The sequence below is a fragment of the Poeciliopsis prolifica genome, unplaced genomic scaffold (genome assembly GCF_027474105.1).
Source record: "Poeciliopsis prolifica strain line A6 unplaced genomic scaffold, Auburn_PproV2 SCAFFOLD010, whole genome shotgun sequence".
In the NCBI taxonomy this organism is placed as follows: Eukaryota; Metazoa; Chordata; class Actinopteri; order Cyprinodontiformes; family Poeciliidae; genus Poeciliopsis; species Poeciliopsis prolifica.
In genome coordinates, this window is record NW_026562385.1 from 9,303,274 (window position 1) to 9,324,240 (window position 20,967).

The following is a 20,967-nucleotide window of genomic DNA, read 5'->3' on the forward strand; positions in this document are numbered from 1 at the left end:
AAACATCTATGGGAAAATTTTGAGTATATTTTAGGGTAAAATTGGTACATTTTACCCCAAAAATATACCCAAATGTTCCTATAGATAAGAGCCACTTTTATCAATTTAAAAACAAAACTCAGCATATAGATTTTTATGTGCAGTCCTTCGTAGTTTATATTGTTCCAAACTAAAAGCTCATGATATCGACTCATCCTATTTTCCAACACGGACTCTTGCACCTCAGGCTGGGAAAGACGGTTTGAAACCAGATCAGGGCTGATTCCAGTCCGACGCTGGGACCAACACAGTGTTCTCTCATGAATAGACACGTTTTTACTGGTTTCATATAATCCATCTTCAATTTGTTTTAATGAGTCAGTTATATACAATGTAAGATCCCAAGAAAAAAAAAAAAAAAAAAAAAAGACAGTGGCAAAGCTCACTTAGCAAAGTTGGAATTGTACAATGATAAGTATACCGTGATTAACATTGAGGGGTTCATTCCAAGTGCACGTGAAGATCAATGTATTCTCATTTGTAGCTTTTATCCCCAGGAGGGACTCCGAGCCGTCACTCCATGCCAAATACACCCGGTGCCCTCCTCCCCGTCTCCTCCATCATTTCTCCAACTGTTCATATTGATAGTGTCGTCAAATACTCTTCGATGATCTTCCGTTAAAAATAGTCAAATGTATATTGCGCCAGTCCTTGAATGAGTGAAAGAGCCTCTGATAAGAACATCATTTCAGAGAGAGGGAGTTGACCCCTCTGGCCGCTGCCGCCGCTGCTTCCTTTGCTGTAGGAGAAAAGGGTAAAGATAGATAATGAGATGTAGAGGTTCGGACATTTACACAGTGGCAGTGTAGAAAGCTGTAAGTGTGGCTCTTTTTAGATAGCCGGCTATCAATTTTGGCTTCCAAACGACTTAATTTATTTATCATCTTCTGCTGCCTCACATTTTAAATTAAGTTGGCAAATTTTAAATTTTAACAAATCCTTTTGTTAAAATGTATTTGTTCTGTTATGAAAGCAAGTATTCTTATTTTTGTGTAAAAATGGTAATAAAACTTTTTTTTCACACAAAAACAAGTGAACAGAACCCTGCAAACACTTTGTTTTCCCATGATTGCGTAATCCCACATGGTTACATGTGATTGGCTGTTATTGCACCAATCAAAACAAAGCTCTGCCAAAAGGAGGACAGAGCCACTGAGAGTGAGAGATGAGCAGCCAAAGGAAGAGAACGTGGAGAGCAGGTTTTCCCCAGATCTCTTGTTGAGATCTGGGGAAAACGTTGCTGAGGTGACGTGCATGGTACAAATCAGTTCTGAACAAATGCATCAATAGTAACTGTAATAAAATGGAGTCCACATCCTCTGTTGGATCTTGGGAAAGCATTCTTACCAGGGTTGCGCCAGTCAATCAGCCCCGATTTCCTAAATTTTGGATTATCACGATTGGCCGATATTTACATGCGAAACCGATTCTATCTACGGCCATAAAGGTCTGAATATCAGCCACTCAGTCCCAGAGGTTTAGCTAATTTACTCATTGGACACCAAAAAACTTTTCATTAACATTTGAGCGCACTACCTCGTGCAGATAAAACATTATTTCACAAGTATTGTTTAATATTTTTCAATACCATAATAAAAAATAGGCTTACCTTTTTTCTCCTCTTCTTTCTTTTTTGCTGCCTCCTCTCTTTGTTTCCTGATGATGGCGAGGCGGGCGAGGTCTGCTTTGGCCTGGTCCGTCTTCCCGGCCAGGTGCATCTTCATGTACCGCTCCTTCGCTTTCTGCTTCTCAATCTCTTCTCTATTTATGAGAAAATCAGACACTCGATATTTATGAATGGAATTATATAACTTTGGCACTTAAATGTTTCTTTTTTTGGGCATCTTTTTTGCATTGAACACCAAATCACAAACTGCGGAAGGAAGAACTTGCGGCATTTTTGTGGGGATACTTGTCAAAATATGCTAAGAACGTGGTTTACTAAGTCCATGACTGGAAATATACCATTGTGGATGTTATGTAAAAATCCTTTTTGATGACAGGGAAAGAAATCACAAACCTCTCTCTCCTCGATAATTGCCGTGGTTCGTCCAGTTCAATCTGTGTCACTTTCTTAGACTTCTGAGCCACTCTGTTGGGATTCTCGATTTCTATCAATCCCTCCACTCCGGCACGCTTTCTCTACAGAAATAAATGAGTTAAAGGGAAAGTGATTAAGAATACAATTAAGATGTAAATATTTGAAAAACATAAGGAATTAAGATCTTAAGAAAATTTTAATTATAAAGTAGTCCTGAACTGAAGATTAAATGATTTCATGACTTCACCTCAGTTCCCAGAATATCTCTAGTTTTTAGCCTCTCTGACCCCCAACATGTCATATTAAAAAGTAAAAACCTAACTTCTGTTTTTTATTTGCGTTAAGCTTCATAAAATTGTTCCACGAATACTCATCGATATTCTAAAGACGCTGCTAAGGGCTGCAGACACAAATGTAGAGGTATATGTCGCCACCATGTGGTAAGAAACAGATATTTCACATGTACTTTTTGAAGCAAAGCTACTCTAAGGTGGTGCCCTGAGGAACTCCATAAGTTATCTTTGGTAAAGCAGTTGCAGAAATGCCTTGAACCAAACCCGAATACTGCATACAGTACGATTCGCTGATACTTTAAACTGTGTGTGGATGTTTTAACAGAGCAATGGTGGAAGGGGGACAATGTAATACCAGGGAATCGTCGTCGTCGCTGTCCTCCGAGTCAGATCCCGGTAGCTTCTCTTCTGCTGTGTCTTTAGGAGATGCTCCTTCTTCCCCTTCCTCCTCTTGTTCATGCTGTGACATGAAAACAACATAAAGCAGAGGTGGTATACATTCATTAGCATGTTACAAAAAGAACCAGGTTAAGAACACAAGACGCCACTCAAAAAGCCCCACACTGGTGATCATGATCCTACCAATATCAGGTTGTTTTTTTAAGCAGTTATGTCACCCACAGCTGTTGATTATTTAATTAGGGTAAAAAGAAATGCCACTAAATCAAGTTTTTTCTGTTGTTATTAGCAATAAAAACGTAGATGTGAATACGTCCCTGGGGGAAGTTTGCAGGATTCTCGTGGGCCTCTCTGTGTCACTTTTAAACTCCGCGAGGTCTGACTCATCTGTCTACAACGTTCCTCACAAATGTAGCAGACAACTGTCAGTTATATTTCTAAACAGTAAAGACTCAAATAGAGGAAATATTAAACTTTTATAGATATAAAAGGTTAATTAGGAACACATTCTTTGTCCTTTACAGTTACTCTCATGACTGCAATATGGCTTGTCTTTTTCTTTTACAATTCAATTTGATCATTTCGACGTTAATAATATGCTAAATATTCAGTTTTTTCATGTTTGAATAGATGAAATAAGGATTCTTTCTTTTTGTCATGCTGCAAATGATAGATTATACCCATACTTGGCTCCTTAATGTGTCTTAAATCCTTGTTTGAAAGTAATACTAAATTAAACGTGCTTGTTTTAAAAAGGTATTTAGAAACAACTGATGACAGTTTACTGCAAGGGAGGGAATGTGTGATTAGAAATACAGAGCTCGCTGTGTGAGTAAGTAATAATCTGGTGTGCCCTCTTGAACCCACCTTTTTCCTCTCCTTTTCTGCTTTCATCTGAGCATCTATCTCTTCGGGGCTTGTGTACGTGCGCATGCGACCTTTGTGGCCACCTTTTTTGCCTGAAACAAAACGAAACATTACATCATTCGTCTCACACACAGCTTGAATACACCGTGCACAACTGAAGAGCCGAACAGTGAACAGACGACTAACATAAGACAAAGATACCCTTAAAACATCTTTTAATAGCTATGTTCCGTTTGAAGCTAAAATTAAAAAAACAGTTAAACGGGACACCGGTGGGTGTAGTGAAACAGCGCGTCGCTGGTATCGTTTTCCCTTCTCGACGACCACAAAAAGGTGAACAAAAACAGGTTTTAAAAGCAACGTAACACGTGTAGGCACTGTTCTTACCTCCTTTTGGCATTTTTGTAAAACTACGTAGTTGTCACAACTTATCTACGAGGAAAATACTAACAAAAAACATAGATGTTAAGGCAACAGCATAAACTGACAGCTGGCTAAACTAAGAGGCGAAAAGCTGAAGCAACTCTTTGGGGCTGAACCATCTGCCTGACGGAAAATATTTACTTCAAGAACTTTGTAAAGACCCGGAAGGCAATTTTAATTTCCGTAAAACAAACTTAAAGGCCGCACATAATTTTAATATGAATAAAATTAAATATATTTTCGGTGTAAAAATAAATATGATGACTTGCGTATTTTACTGTACGGCAATTTACAGGAGCGCTAAAGTGATGCAATAGGCCAGAAAATAAATCAGACCTCAAGTTTATATCATCCACAGAAGTATCCACAGACAAAACGCGGGCTTAAATAAACTCTGAAATGTTATCGATAAAAGATTATATTAAAATTGTTAAACTCCAGGCATAGGGAAATGTGTTATTTTTAACTCAGAGATGTCGTCATCAGTCCCCGAGATGACGTAAAAATTGCGCGCCTGACACGGGCTGGGAGTCGGGACAGTGCAGATCGAAAACACCAGAAGCTTCTGTTTTGCTGTAGTTTTTGGTCAAAACAGCCAAAATGCCCAAAGTGAAGAGGAGCAGAAAGCCACCTCCAGATGGATGGGAGCTCATTGAGCCCACTTTGGATGAGCTGGATCAGAAAATGAGAGAGGGTAGGTCCGTTTTCATACGGATGTTTAACGAGCGAAACAGCAACAGAGTAGGACACAGGAAGCCATTGAGATAAAGCGGAATGTAACGTCTTTACATTAATGTATGCTTTTCATGTTTCCTCCCATCCAATGCTTTAGTAGTTTGCCTTGGGTATTCAAATGAAGACAGTCTTGCATTATATTTGGAAAGAACTGCCAACATGAGCGTCTAACATTAAAGCTGCCAATACGATCTGTCTCTAAAATTTGTCTACTCTCCTTAGATGTACTTTTGGCAACTGTAGAACATCACTTCATAGTGGGTTGTTATTATTATTATTATTATTATTATTATTATTATTATAAATAAAATATTTGATAAAAAAATACAAATCTGCCCTCCAAAACACAAGGTAGAGTATGCCTCTAGTGACGTCACATAAGGCATAACGTCTCTGACCAGACATCTAATAAGAATAAGAACAAACCATTTCAGTTTAAATGCCCTTTATATCTCCAATTGAAATCTCAAAGGACACATTTCCATGTTGAATTATCTGTTTAGTACATCCGTCTGTATTTGTTTCTTTCTCTTTTTACCATGTTTTTCTATTAAGTTAAATCTCATAGTATTCTCTATGTAAATACTGTGTGGATTTCAGGGAGGTTTTCCCAACAGTAAAACACTGGGAAGTGGTTTGTGAAGGGAACCAAGTCAAATAGGTGTGATAAGATTTTGTTTTCAAAGATCTAAAGAAATAATTTTTAAAAATGGGTTTTTTTTAAATCAAGCAAGTTCCAATATTTACCCTTTTGTTCCTCAATTACTTTGCTGTACTTTTGGTTAATATGCAGGATCTGGAAAATGTATCCTAATATTTTCATACTTATTTTCTTCATCTGCTCTCGGTGTCCCAGCTGAAACAGACCCTCATGAGGGAAAGCGGAAGGTGGAGTCCCTTTGGCCGATCTTCAGGCTGCACCATCAGCGCAGTCGGTACATCTACGATCTCTTCTACAAAAGAAAAGCCATCAGCAGAGGTACAGAGATGGCTAACACTATAATCTCATTGCTGTTTCTCTCTCCTTTCTTATCTGCTTTAGTGAGTTTAAGTGTGTCTGTAAACTTTAAAATTATAACTTCAAGTCAGAGATCCTCTGCAATTTCTAACTATTTGAAATTGATGTTTTCCAGGTCTGGTTGGCTTAGCTGCTGTAATTTCCAGTGTTTTTCATACTGTTACCTATTCAATTTCCCATTAATCCGTGCACATGTCAGTTTCAATTATTCATCCATCCATTTGTGTTTATTGATCAATCTGTCCAACCTTTCATCTACCCACTTGTTATCCCTTGGATTATCCATCCAGTTTATCCATCCATTAGATTTTCCATCCATGCACAAATCTGCTTATCCACAAATTTATTCATTCATATTTGAAGCCTGACTCAATGTTTTGGTTCATCTGTCATCTGCATATGAACCAGAATGACTCAGTTTATCCAGTATGTCTTATAATTTTTGCTATTGTTTGCTTTGTGGCAGAGTTATACGACTACTGCATAAAGGAAGGATATGCAGACAAGAACCTGATAGCCAAGTGGAAGAAGCAAGGCTATGAGAACCTGTGCTGCCTGCGCTGCATCCAAACCCGAGACACCAACTTTGGAACCAACTGCATCTGCAGAGTCCCCAAGAGCAAGCTGGAAGTCGTAAGTGTGACAAAGTCACTGTACTGTGTGCGCTAGAGCGCGGTCCGGTCCGATGTTAAGATGGTTTGTGTTCTGCAGGGAAGGATCATCGAGTGCACTCACTGTGGATGCAGAGGATGCTCCGGCTGAGCGGAGCGGAGTACGTTTGCCTCGAGGACTCGTCCGGTTTTCATAACACGAGCATGGAGTAATTTTTAATTTCATTTTCTTATCACTGTTATTTCATCTACGTCAGAAACGCATCATTACCTTCACAGTCAGCTGCCCTTACGTGGGATCAATGTTCTGTGTTTAAATGCAGCGAGTCGACGGGAGAACACGGAGACCGGGGGCCCATTTTTTGTTTGTCTTTTTTTTTTTATTATCACTTTTTCCTGGTTGTGCTTTTTATTCTTGAAAGTTGTGGACTGTTTCTGAGTCAGACCTGTCATTCCAGATAGCCATGCTCGCTGTGAAGGTCGATTCTAACGCGTTGATTTTCATTTAATGTAGATTGAAGTACGTTTTTTTGGGGATTTTTTTTTCCACTGTTATTTTTGGATGGAAATCCTGATGTCTGTCATTATTATAGTATGATTTCTAAATAAAACATTTCAACCATTTCCTGCTGTTTTGTGCTTTTTGTTGACATTTTATCACAATTACAAATGCACTATCATCTATTTTAGCTGTTATTTAAGCCTATTAAAAGAATCAGAAGTGAGAAACGCAGAGCATTTAAAGAAGGCAGAGTTTCAAAATTCATTAATTGAAATTAATTTGGTGTTTCATAAATATATATATAGGTGTTTGGTGTTAATGCTGTAGTTTATTAGGCCACAAGAAAAACAAACAAGGGTCGTTCGGTTCAGGTCGGGTTTTCCCGCTTCCTTACTAAATTTTATGTGTAAAGACATCAAAACCTATATGTGTGTATATCAACTAATTACTATGTGTAACTTCACTCAAAGACTCGGACTTGACTTTGACTTTCACACCATTAATTTGACTTGAAGCTGTTTACCTGAAAGGACTTGATATTTCACTCAAAATTTAAAACACATTATTTATAAAGTACCCCATTAATTCATCTCACTCATTCTGTATTAACAGGCGCAGACTGTCTCTGTACTTCCACACTCTGTATGTTTGTGTGCGTAAAACGAGAGATGGAAAATCGCTCAGAGCAGAAATTTGTGAGTAATTTCTTCAGGATACATCAATCGTGAAATATCCAACTAAAACCAGTGAAACAAGCAAAACCTTCAAGACCAGGATCTCGGACGGAGATGCAACAACGTCCAGCTGTTCGGTATTTGAAGTTGCACAAAGAGGTAGGCGGTAGTTTTCCTGTCTTGATTTGACTTGGACTTGAGGACAAAAACTTGAGACTTGCAAAACAGTGACTTGGTCCCACCTCTGGTCACAGCCCAATAATTCATGTGTTTATTAGCGTATAACTGGAATAAAACCAGTCAAAATGTCCCAGTCGCGACTCGAGAAACATGAAACTATAAATGTAGTTCTTCATCTAAGCTAGAGGAGGCAGCATTTGCTTTAAAACATGAACCTTTCCCAACAGGCACTGTGAAGTTTGTTAAAAAACATTTATCTCTTTTCTTATGAAAAATGTAGAAACAATTATATTGTACAAACTAAATGCACAATATGTGAATGCAATGTACTAGCCTGAGTTCTACATAAAAAGTATCTGTCAATAATTTCAGATTTATTTTAGGTTACAAGAAAGGAGGCCCTTTTGCTTGGTTGATTTTAAAACATTTATTTGTTCAAATTAATAAACGTTTAAATGTTTTTGAATTAAACTTACTGGTGCCATCTGCTACCAAACTAAAAAGAAAAATTTAAAAAAGTGGTTATTAAGAGATAAATAGCTTCTGCTAAGTTTTCAGTTTTAAGACAAATTTTGCTCTCTTTGTTTTTTGATTAGTGAAAATTTCACTTTATCATCTCATCATCAACAGTCTGGTGGGGGGGGAAATCTATGCTATTGAGTCTGTTCAAATAAATATTTTTTGCTATATAAATTATTGACCCGGTGGAACTAAATACAAACAAAGATGAAATATTTCAAGTTTTGTTTGCTAAAAATCATTGAAGAACCAAATATTATTTTTTCTTTCCTCTTCTCAGGTCTGCACTGTGTGTTGAAATGCCTCAGTGACGTCACAGGCCACATCGGGGCCAGGAGATAAGTTCACACATTTATTATTAATGGGCTGCCAGTTTCACACTACATGACCCATCATTTACCACAACAGCTACTTACAGAGTAACTGAGGGTTTGTGGGCAGGGGCGTGTCTAGATTTTTTTTTCCTGATTAGAACAATCTGTGAGATTCTGTCAAAATTTTCAAGCATTTTTCAAATTTTGTTTTTGTTATTTTAGTATTTTACTAGGGGGGAAAAAACTTTATATTTGATAAAACGTGGAAAAAGTTGGCTCTAAATCACTGAATATCAAATCAAATTCGACTATTTGTATAAGGTGAAATTACAACAATGTGAAAGATATTAAATATTAACCTGACGGTAATTTGATAGTTTAATAGGTAGTTTTATTTGATGCATTCTGGCACAACCAGTTCTTTGAGGATTTTTATCATCTAGATGTCCTTGATTCAAAGAACTGCTGAATTAAAAGAGGAGTAATAATCTGAAAGTGGACCAAAAGTGGAAACACTTAAAACCATCTGTATCCTGAATAAACTCTGAAGCTCTCAGAAAGCCTGGAGAAAAGCTGACAAAAAATAAAAGTTTGGTTTCTAGTCAGCTTAAAGGGACAGAAAAGTGACTTCTGTTCTTCGTGTGGTGGCGACATTTAGTTTAAAATGGCTTTGAAACACAGTCTGACTTCGAACCATTTACATGATCAATATAAAACCTGCAAGGAAGTTGAGATGTAGTGGATCAACTCCTCCTCTTAGCATCACTGATCGATTAAAAACCAAACAAGCATCTCCTCCATAAATCAGAGTGGAAGTTTTTTAGCCATTAACTGCTGAGGCAAACTGTAGTTTACATTGCAAGATGCTGCGCACCGAGTCGCCCACACGCCTCCTTAGAGCAGCGGCACGCTGAGGACGGATCATATTGTTGCAGACTTGTTTTCACATCGAAACACCTTTACATCCGCTGCTCCTGCAGGGCAATTAGAAGTGTTTCACAGAGGATGAGCATGTATTATTCATGGCACCTCAGATGCTCGCACATCCGTCATCACTGAGGAGAAAGTCACACACACTCATACAGACGAGGCTGTTGGTTTTACTGGAGGGGAGGTTTCATCTGAACACACACACACACACACACACACACACACACACACACACACACACACACACACACACACACACACACACACACACACACACACACACACACACCAAGCAGCAGCAGGTAAAAAAAAAACCAAAACAAAACAAAGGCAAACAGAAAGACATTCACATCGTGCTTTATTCAAATTCAAATTTCTCGCAGGGCCGAACCTGCAGTTTGATGAGATACAAAAACCAGACATAATACGGCAACATAAGGACACAGCGGCATGGCTTCTCAGATTACATTCAGGGTGTGTGTGTGTGTTTATTTCTTTTTTTATTTTTTTTTTTTTTGTTCTTTGTATTTTTTTTCTTTGCATGACTAGGACAAAAACCCAATACATCAGGTACATCTCTTCATCACATGCTGCACCAAGATCCACTTAAGTAGTAGTTACAAGCCTTGCTTGCAGTGACCTTTAAACTTTAAACTCTGACCATGCAGTCATGTAGTTACCATCCCACAGAATCACAGACGGCACAAAACACAAAGATAAGCCACTTTTAAAAGTTCAATCCTAAACTGGGAACGTTTATCCTGCAGTAGGCCACCAGCAGATGCATTAATCAATTGGCCAGAGATTAGAATTGACTGACAGCAGGGCTCAGTGATCAGCAGATCAAACACACTAAAAATAATACTAAAACCTCACCTCACTAAGTTTAATAAAACAAATTTAAAATTCAGAAATTATTAGCATTATGGAAATAACATGACTCAATAAATTAGAATATCCTCGAAAATTTTAATTGATCCAATTCAAGGAGGATGTAAAATGGAGCAAAAAAATTCAAATTTCAAACTTTTCTCCCCTGTTCAATGACCTGATGACTGTAGTTTGTAGCTGATGATTTAAACTATATTTTATACATCGCATAAAATATATTTTATTGCCGAAATGTCACATTTCACAGTTATGGATAGAGCATAACTGTGAATATTAATGGAAAGTTGACTGGAAGGAACAACTGACTAACCAGAAACATGTGCAAAAGCAACAGGGAAAAGCTCATGTGGAAAAATCTGCTGCAGATGTCAAAGTGAAAACAGCCAGCGCAATGATGCAGTAATTCACGCAGAAGGAGCAACACCTAAATTAGTGCTTTTAAAAAGAACATATTTTAAAGTCGGTTGATCATTTGTATGTACAAAATAACTATATTTTAAGATAAGTTGTATTTGGGTTTTTTTAAAGCCATAATCATCAAAATAAAAAAAGCCATAAAAAGCTGAGAAAAATGACTGTTTTACATTTTTAATTAAATTGGTGAGTGGTTCGTTTATTAAGATCCACCAATTTGAATTTAATCAGGTTAAAAATGGGTTACTCCTTCATTTTCTGGCAGATTTCAAATCAAATAACCTGCAGCACATATATTCTCCCTCTTTAACAAAAGAAATTTTAAAAAAAATAAAAAATTGAAAAATTTACAAATATCATTGCTGATTTGAAAGAAAACCAAAACTCAGCATCAGCCAGTAAAAGCCTAATCGGTCCATCTGTAGTTAATAAAGTCGAGCAGGTGTCCTGAATTAAACGTCTGTTGGCACAAGAAATAAAAGTTTATTGTTAAAAGCATTAAAAGGGTAATTGCTTTCATTGGAACAAAACTGAAATATTATCAATACAGTGATCACTCTGACACTAGACTATGATGCCGACAACGCGTCACTCTCACACAACTTTAAGACAACAGTGAAATTCAATACATTTAGATTAAATAGCTTTAAAATGCTCCTGTTTAATAGTCATGAAAATGCACCCCAGTGGCTGGTCCAAACTATTTGATCAATAACGTTTCTCCCGACCGACAGGACTCAGTTCTCCACCACCTCGGACATCCTAACCCTGAAATCAAAAGCTGAAATTTAAGTGGGAACGGTCGTACAGCGCGTTGCTGTTTGCAACAAAACGGACGCTTGTCCGTTTCTGAAGGAATGTGGGCCGTGAAAAGAAAAACAAAATGCTGGCGAGTGGAGGTGAAATCATAGATTAAGGGACAGATGGATGTTTCCAAAGAGAGGGGCGAGCTTCTCAAACAGTGTTTGTTCTCGGCCAACAGAAAATGTCAGCGTACGCGGCGCTGAAAAACATGTTTACATGTAGTGCCGAGGGTATAAGAGCTGTCAACACATATGCGGCGCCGTTTGTGAAAGTTGCACGGTAAAAAATTAACAGCTTTTTTTTTCCTTTTACTTAGCTTGTCGTAAATAAAACATTGGGTGCTCATTTTTCAAAGACATATTTGCACCGTGTTATTCATATATTTAAAAATGTCAAGAGTCCCACATCAAATATTTAAGTTGGAGCCAAACTAAACATTTAACTATCAAATTAATATCTAGTTAGGAAGCCTGCAATATAGCAAATATTTAGGTTGCTAAGTAAATATTTAACTATTGCTAGATATTTAGTTTAGAAAATAAATATTTAGTTTGAAGCTAAATATGTAGCTTCAGAGCCTATTACTTAATTTGGCACTATATAATTAGCTAAATAAATATTTAATTTTGAGCTAAATATTTAGTTTTCAAACCAAGAATTTGGCACCACAGCTAAATATTCAACTTGAAAGCTAAAGATTTAGTTTGTGCATTACATATTCAGTTTCAACCTGACATTTATAAACGTGGGAAATTCATGGTGGAAACATTGACTTTGAAAAACTAACACCCACATTTTCTTTCACATCTCTGACAGGCTGAACAGGCCATACAATTGCTCTTAATTGTTTTTCCGACATGTAACTTTGCAGCGGGTGGCCCATAAAGACATAGGCAGTCAAACTAGACGCTACAGTTCTTTGCCAGTTTTGTTTTTGCTTCAAAGTGTGTTCATCGGCTGCAATGTGTAAGTGTGGAGAAGAGTCGGCAGAGACATTCAGCTCTGGTTTCTCTGCCACCAGAGGAAGGTGTGAAGTCACAGAGATGCACAGTGAGGCAGACAGAGATCAACATGGAGAAAAACAAATCAGTGCAGAGATCTTGACCTTATTTAGATCACTCCTGGTCCGAATGAACCCAAAGTATCAGCGCTGATTTCCGCTGCGAGGTGTTGGGAGGGATCCAGCTCCCCGCCTTCCCTTCGCGGAATCAGATTTTATATAAAACACTGGCGGCGTAGTTAAAACTAAAACACGGTACGGCTGCGCAGCAGTCGCTGTTAGCGGGCCGCAGGTACCGCTGCGCGATGAGCCGGCTGAGGTAGAGCAGGATCTGGCCGTCCTCCTCGTCCAGGCCCAGCTGCTCCTGCAGGAAGCCCCGCCGCCGGGCCTCCACCGCCTCGGGCCCCTCCGTGGGGCTGACCGGCAGGTGGAGGTGGTGCGTGAAGGTGAGCAGGAATGCCCTGGCCGCCAGGCGGCAGAGCTCGCTCTGCAGGTGGAGGAAGTAGGTGGAGCCGCGGCGGATGTAGGTGCGGTGGTCGGCCATGTTGGCGAGGAGCTGGCCGCGGTACTGAGGGCAGCGCAGGGTCTTCATGTCGACGTCCAGGATGGAGATGTAGCGGCTGTAGCGGGACAGGGAGTATAGGGTGCTGGAGCCGGCGGGAGAAGCAACCCTGAGGGAGGAAACGACAATCACATCTACAGTTTAACCCAGCATTTAATCACCATGGGAGTAAAAGTCATACATTTAGAGCTGATGGTGATTTTTGTTCTCGAACGGATGGATCCTTTAACAAGTTGCTCTTAGACTGCACCCATTTTTCTGACATCATTTATTAATCTTATTTGCCAAATTGGCAACATTAACATCATTGCTCACCTGACCACAATAAAAACTTTGAATCAAGCTATTAAAGCCTAGAGTTTAATGACATTCATGCCTAGCACTGGTGCAAAAAGTGGGGTTTACACTATATGTGACCCATAAGGGGCGCCAAAATAATGGCAGAATAATTATTTCTACTCAACATTTTCTGAATTTAACCTTCTGCATTCACCTCAGAAAGTACTTAGCTGTGTAAATAAATATAAACTTCAAGTTCTATGTGCAAATTTAAATTTAACCTCTGAAAAGTGTGCTCTTTTATTCATTTTAATTTGTAGTAGCAATTGTATTATGTGGTCATAATGTATTTTTTTCTCTTCTTTTTTTTTTGAAACTACATAATATGCATCGCATAATGCAAAATGCACATGAAGAATTAAGTGCATTTCCCAGCAGAGATTATATATAAAGAATGTAAACATGCAACAATAAAAAAAGAAGAAAGGCATGTGATGATCTGTCACATCGTGTCACCTTTTGGTGAATTTTACGTCCCATTTGGTTTCTGAAGGTTATCCTTGAATTCTTTTCACATTACTTTACCAAAACTGGCTTTTGTTTTTTACAACACACTGTGTATGTTAAAGCTTATAAACAATTAGAATTCTGATTCAATTTCTTACAGAAATCAAAATTAAATGGATACAACAAACTTTAAACACTCTTCTTCTGTTCAAAAAGTCAAGGTTCTGTTTGCAGAAAGAGTGGAAAAGAAACGTTCATGCACAGATGCGCATGAAAAGCCGCAGGGCCGTCAGAGTGAGTCACCGAGCGCTGAGTCAGTGCAGATGAGTAAGTGTGGCGTAAGGTGCGATTGAAGTGAGGTGATGACGTCATCGGCTTCAGATTTAACACTTGCAGAAACTCTGCAAAGCCCTCAGAAACTCAAGGTCTCTTTCACGTAAATCGAGACTGCTTTGGTTTCATGTTCCGCAGCAAATGTTGCCAGAAAACGATTTCATGTCCATTGAATATTTTCACATTTTCTCACATATTTCCACAGACCTCAGTGTATTCGGGTGGATTTGCCTGTGATAAAGTGAGGCAAATTGAGCTTTTTAGACAAATCTTTGCAAGACAAGTCAAGCTCAGATTCAAAATTGAGTTTAGGTTGGATTTTGACGAGGCCATTCCAGCACTTCGATCTACTTTTTTCTACAATTTGAATTGCAGAATTGCTGATCTGGCGATTGCACCGTCGTGCAAGAAGGCGAACGCCTTTTTTAAATTTTTTATCCTCTTCGTCCCTGCTGGAGAATTCGATTCCCGGCAGCATGACGCTGTCCTTATGATATAGTGCACAGTGCATGTGTTTGCCAAACTTTCCCACAAACAGCATTAGCTTCTTGGCACAGGCCCCTTTGAAAACCAACAGACGATGCTACAAAATGTGGAAACAAAGTTTAGAATTTGTTCTAAAAGTTTGAACAAATTCTTTGTTGTTGCTTTCCTTTTATTTACCTTTCATTAATTACTATATTTGTTTAGCACAATGCCGTCTCAGACCTTCTGGTTTTAGTTGGCCATGAGTTGTTAGGGGTTTTTGTTAGCGGCGACCTTCACAGCAGGGATCCGTTTCATGGTCGCTATGCCAGCGTGAGGAGCAGAGCAGCTGGATAAATCCGACGAGCAACCAATCAGAAAGACGAGCATGGCAAGAAGCATTTCAATAAGTTATTTCAACTTTTTTTTTGTAATGATTGAAAAGCAGATTTGATTATCATGCTTTAAAAAATGAATGTATTAGATTTTTTTATTTTTTTTCCATGCAGCTTTTTGAGGCCTGCCCAGCGCCCCCTGGTGGAATCCATTTTGAAAAACATTCTTATAGTGGAAGTGGTGTTTAAAGTGAAATGCAGTATTTTTCCACCACATGTAGTGTTTTGCACGCAGGCGTTTTCTTCTGCATGTTTGCTGTGTGGTTTGTTGGAGGAAACTGGATTTTTTTTTCAGTAAGGAATTTCTTCTTGCCACTCTTCCATGACCAAATTAAAAATAGGGGGTAGCTTAACTATAGATTGGTTGACTTCTGCAGGCTATTTGTTGTGGTGGGTCCTTTGGGAAGTATCATAATAAAATGCTCTGGATACAAATTCATGCCCTATTTATGACTTATTAGCAAACAATATGAAAACCATGCATTCACTGTACAGTTATATTCCATTTTATTTTATATCAAGTTGAAAAGTGACAAAATGTTTAAAAGTTCCTTGTTTATAAATATTTTACCAGGCACTGAACATCTTAAACACTAAAAATCAGTAAAAGGGTTAAGATGTAATCGGATTCTGCAGTGATTCTTACCTTTGCAGCCCAATAAGTTTCCACCTGTGAAGGTCAATGAGGGTGAAGGGACAGGACAGCCAGGGCTGGACCCTCTCTCCACTCTTGCCAGGGTTGGGTACGAAGAGCGCCAGAGCAGACACGAGGCGGCGGACTCTCCCCTCGTCCGCCCCGAGCACCACCAGCGTCCTGCCGCTCAGCAGACACCACAGGGCTTGCATTGCAAAGGAGTACTGGCGCACGAACCTCAAAGCGCCTTGCCCGGCTTTTTTCCTCTGACGGAGAGTCACTGACCCCCCGTAGCCGAGCGGCGAGGCGGCCCGGTCGGAGCCCGTGGAAGCACTCATGGTACAGTCTGACCCGTCCTCCATGGAGCTACGTGAAGCTGCATCTCCAAAGACGCCCACGGGAAGCTCCAGCCCTGCTGCTGAGCATGGGGAACCCACTGTGTACTCATCCTGGATGGGGTGAAGGGCGTGGGGCTCCTGGTTGACCACCAGAACCTTATAGGGGCTCAGGGTCGAGTTTGGACTCAGGCAAGGCACAGTGTCAGGGTCAGCTGCCTCATAGAGGAAACCCTCTTGGGCCATACAGCACGCTGTATCCATGGGAGCCAGCAGCTCTGAGTGCATTCCCACGTCACACTCATCGTCCTTTCTGGCCTCCAGTTCGGACACGACTTCCAGCAAAGACACAGGGGTCTGGTCTTGTCTGGTATCACAGTCATCCTCCCCGGCAGTGGTCTCCATGTCCTCGCTACTGCTTTCCCTCTCTGGGTAGGTGTTTTGGTCAGGTTCTGGTGTCAAGTCAGAGTCCGGATCAGGACCTTCTGTATTTATACTTGCAAGACTCTCTTGCTTCTCAGTTTGATCTGTTCCACTTTTATCGCTGCTGAAGCTTTCTTTGGTCCCTTCTGAGCTCCCCTGTGTCTCCAAGGTCTGGTCTGAGGGAGAGGACTCCAGATGGCTGCCCAGAAGTCCAAGCTCCTGAGTAGTGGCGGCTTCACAAGCCAGGCCTAGCGGATCTTGCGGTCTTAATCCATCAAGCTCAAGAGCCTCTGGCCCCAGGACAATATGAGGTGGATTTAAGTGCATGTAGTTGTCTATGGCGTGATTCACAGCGCAGAATGGTCTCAGTGTGTCGGCTTCATCCTGAACGTCATCAATGAGGTCTGCCTCAAACAGGAAGTTGACAATTTTCTGCTTCCTGCGCAGTGCCTTGTCCAAGCGGCGAGTGTAGAGGTAACACAGGTCGCCGCGGAAACTCCTCTCCGTCTCCTTCAGAAGCTCAACGGTGGCCTCGTAGAAATTGTCCTCACACAGTTCTTGCAAGGTCTTCAGGCGTTTGGCGAAACACTTTGCAGACTTTGCTTTGATCAGCTGTGGCGTGTACGATGGCCTGCGCTTATTACCGTCATCCTCATCTTCATCCGCCTCTTCTTCCCCTCCGTTATCATCAGATTCAATCTCGTCGCCTTCTCCTTTGGAGACTCTGTGGATGAACCCGAGGGGATTCGCCAGCTTGGCGTATTTGTCCAACAGCTCTTCGCACTCTCTCAAGCACTCGGTCATGCACTTCTGGCACGAGACGGCGTGCGGATCCCGTCGTGGTCGCTGATGGTAGGCACTGATCTGCTTCAGCAGGTCTCTGTGCTCGTAAATGCTCTTCTCCACGTTCGCCAGCTCATTGGCCTTTTCTACAGCATGGGCAGAGTAAACGCACTGAGGCCCCGCCTCTCTCTGCAGGCCCTCTTCCCGCTGCAGCACAGAGTGGGTGTACCTGAAACAAAACAGATGCAGTGATAGGCATGGAATGGCACGGTTCTAAAAATACCAGTGGTAGTCTGCTGACTGATTGTTGGTCATACCTACAAGAAGGTATAATCAACCTTCAGTAAATCGGTTATACCTTTTGACATAACATCTTATCCTACAAACTAACGATCGGGCTTTGGTGTACACAGGATGGTGCCAAGCTCCTGTGGCTATAACCCCATATCATCATCCTGGTATCCCTGTGTTTGACATTGATTTTTTATTTGTTTATAATTTGTATTTTATACTTCTATAAAGGTTTACAAGTATGTAAAGTTGTGTGTATATCTATGTGTGTTGGGATGCATCTGTGTCTACTGTTACTCTCTGTGAACTGTGAGCTTCGGTAAGCAAGGACAAATTCTTTGTATGTGTGAACGTACTTGACAAACAAAGCTTGATTCTGACAGTATGAGTTTGGGTTTTCCCCATTTAACATGGGCCATTATGATCCGACCGGTCTGCTTTGGTTGTGTTTGCGTCTGTTTGGCGGACCCTACCCCAACCCTAACTCTAACCCCTAACCAGAAAGTTTTGTGGTTTGTTTAAAAATGAAACTTTGGACATCTAAGCAGTGGTGTAGTTGATTTTTTAACAGTATTTCTGCAGCCCTTCTATACCCGCCATACTAACTCATACTTATCATCCTGATGTGAACTCTGATAGTTCATAACTGAGTAAAGTAAAGTACATATAAACAGTCCGTCTCATATCTACAAGCTTAGAGAGTTATCTTAGAGACGAGATTTGCTTATCTTACTTGATGATTTAATTGCTATAATTTCCTTTTGTGTTGTATTTATATTCTTTGTTTTGTATTTAATTTGTATTTTTTTGTATTTTGTGTATGCTTACTGTGTGCCACATTTTTGCCTGTGAGCTGCTGGTAACTATAATTTCCTGAGGGAGTCTTCCCAAGGGATCAATAAAGTCAAGTCTAAGTCTCTAAGTCTAATTATATATATTTTTTTTTTTTACAATTTCTTTAATTACCTAACTTCAACCTCTGACCCTGGGAGCAGATATGTGGCATTCTGGAATGTTTTCCACATGGGAATAATCTTCCAGGGATCAATGATGATGGACTCCATTGTTTGGAAATGACCTAACAACCTTTTCCAGATTATTCTGCCAAGTAACTTTTCTCCATTGTGCCGATGCACCTCTCAAGATTAAAAACTTGTAGGCCGGCAATGAAAGGCAGCTGAAACCTGTGCTCATCATGGAGACGCTTGTGAATATTCAGCTATTGCGAGTATGCCTCTAGAAATAAATTATTAAACATGTAAAACACGTATAGCAGGAAAAGTGTTGTTGTAAAACCCAGTTAAGAGCTTTGAAAACCAAAAGAACAATATAAGGGTACTGAAACTTGGCGGACAAGAAGATAATCTAATTAATTTTTTTACCTTTGTCGACTTTAGTTGGCCATATCTTCGATTTACACTAAGATTATGGCGTTGGGAATTGGTGATGTTTCCATAATATTCTCAGAATAATGATGAACTAAGAGGCAGTCTAGTAGATATACATTTTCTAATTTGTTTCAAACCTATTTGAACGTTTTAGACAAGTCCTGAATTTCAGATGTTGGTACAAAAAAACTACAGCTTTTTCAGAAAGCACATTTAAACATCTCCAGAAAACCAAAGACTCAAGAGATGGATTTATGTCATAAGATGTGTCAGAAAGTGGAATTATTTCTCTTTGCAAGCCGTGAGATTTATTATAAAAATCTGACATGGTGATAAATGGTGCAAATGTTAGAATTTCAGGTAAGATGGCTTTAGCTCGCAGAGGTCACTGCTGCAAAGTTTCAGGAGAATCTGAGGTGGTTGAGCAACCTACTACCCCTAATCTCATCACTGGCTGCTCTGAACCTTTGACCTCATCCACAGGTCTAATTTAGACTTTCGAACCAGACGTTTACAAGTAAAATTTGAAATAAAGCTCTTACTCCAGGTCCTGGAGCTTCCGCTGGAGTTCCTTGGCGAATGCCCTTCTGTTCCCGGCCTTCAGACACTCCGAGGCCTGCGAGAAGCGGAGGGACAGCTCCTGAAACTGGAGCATGATTTTCTTCTCGTCCGCTGCTACATACGCCATGCAGAACGGCCGCACGAAGCCTCTCGCCTCCAGGTCGTACAGGGTGAAGTGATGGACGTACGCGAACGCTCCCTCCTTCGAGTCTCCCAGGACGACCCTGGAGTCCTCCACAAAGCTGAGCCTCGGGTAGCCGCTGCCGGGCGGATGCCCCACGAAGGAGGCCTGGTAGTCCACGGACATGATCCGCAGGGAGAAGTAGTTGAGGTCGAAGGTGCCGCAGACTTTGGGGTCACCTGGGATGGTGAGGAGAGGCTGGGGACCCACCTGCTCTGAGAACTCAGAGATGAGGATGAAGTCTTTGGTGAATTTGGCGTAGGAGGTTTTGGCCCAGGGGTTGGAGTCGGCCAGCGGGTGGAGGGGTACGGAGAACTCCTCCGGGAGACCCAGAGGGTCTTGACTAGTCTGCCCGTATTCATCCTCTTTAGTGAAAGCTACCACATCTGGGGAGCCTATCATAGTGTTACCACTGAGGGAGGCATGAGAAGCAGCAGAAGCACAAACAGTCATAGAAAAGCTGTGTGTGGACAGCAGGGAGAGAGTCCATTCAGACTGGCCATCATCACACTGTAGTAAAACCTTCAATAGGGCGCAGCTGCTCCACTGAACCCATTCCGATCTCCAAATTAACTCAACATCCGCAAGAAGAGATGAATTAAAAACACAAATGAACAACTCGACAATCAAACAAACACACCATCCAGCGCCTTGGCTGACAAAAAGCCCTCCTCGGGAATCACAGCGTCCGTGTTGCCTGCAGAGCCTTCATGCTACAGCCGCCTGGGAGAGGAGCGGCCGTCCTCCTCCTCCTCCTCTTCCTGTGGGGCCGCCGTCCCTCCTGGCGTCCGGATCAAAGTCCGGCGCGTGCATCAAACGGCATGGTTCGCGGAGAGGGAAAAAAAAGAAGAAGAAACGCTACATCTGCTGTTCGCATCCAGAGACAGCCGCCATGATTACCCAGCTGGACGCTGACTGGTCACGTGACCGAAGCCCCGCCCATCGAGGGAAAACTAACTCCGCCTAAAAGGGAAATGTTGATTTGTTGTTTTGTTTTGTTTTTAATTCGACGAAAATTCAGAAATGTTCATTTATAAAATGATATTAAAATATACGGGTTTTTTTGTTTATTTATTTATTTATTCGTTTTTATTGCATTTTATTAGCAAAAAATAAATAATTGACACCCCCATTAATTATTAACAGAAATATATTTGTTAGTTTCAAAGCAATTCA

General features: G+C 40.6%; 3 protein-coding genes across 3 annotated transcripts; 1 reads left to right on the forward strand and 2 right to left on the reverse strand.

Annotated features, from left to right (window-relative positions):
* Window positions 1–353: 353 nt before the first annotated feature.
* pdap1b (pdgfa associated protein 1b) lies at window positions 354–4,163 on the reverse strand. The gene is made up of 6 exons (XM_055035787.1): window positions 4,027–4,163; window positions 3,640–3,731; window positions 2,729–2,833; window positions 2,060–2,181; window positions 1,649–1,800; window positions 354–778 (listed from the first exon to the last, which is right to left on the reverse strand). The coding sequence occupies exons 1-6, from the start codon at window positions 4,037–4,039 to the stop codon at window positions 723–725; spliced, it is 540 nt and encodes a 179-aa protein (XP_054891762.1). The 5' UTR covers window positions 4,040–4,163; the 3' UTR covers window positions 354–722.
* Window positions 4,164–4,556: 393 nt separating this feature from the next.
* On the forward strand, window positions 4,557–7,050 carry bud31 (BUD31 homolog). Its single transcript, XM_055035831.1, has 4 exons — window positions 4,557–4,756; window positions 5,654–5,776; window positions 6,282–6,448; window positions 6,527–7,050. The coding sequence occupies exons 1-4, from the start codon at window positions 4,663–4,665 to the stop codon at window positions 6,575–6,577; spliced, it is 435 nt and encodes a 144-aa protein (XP_054891806.1). The 5' UTR covers window positions 4,557–4,662; the 3' UTR covers window positions 6,578–7,050.
* Window positions 7,051–9,886: 2,836 nt separating this feature from the next.
* smcr8a (Smith-Magenis syndrome chromosome region, candidate 8a) lies at window positions 9,887–20,687 on the reverse strand. Its single transcript, XM_055036180.1, has 3 exons — window positions 19,592–20,687; window positions 15,842–17,599; window positions 9,887–13,325 (listed from the first exon to the last, which is right to left on the reverse strand). Exons 1-3 carry the CDS (start codon window positions 20,242–20,244, stop codon window positions 12,863–12,865), a joined length of 2,874 nt encoding a protein of 957 aa, XP_054892155.1. The 5' UTR covers window positions 20,245–20,687; the 3' UTR covers window positions 9,887–12,862.
* Between the last annotated feature and the right edge of the window lie 280 nt (window positions 20,688–20,967).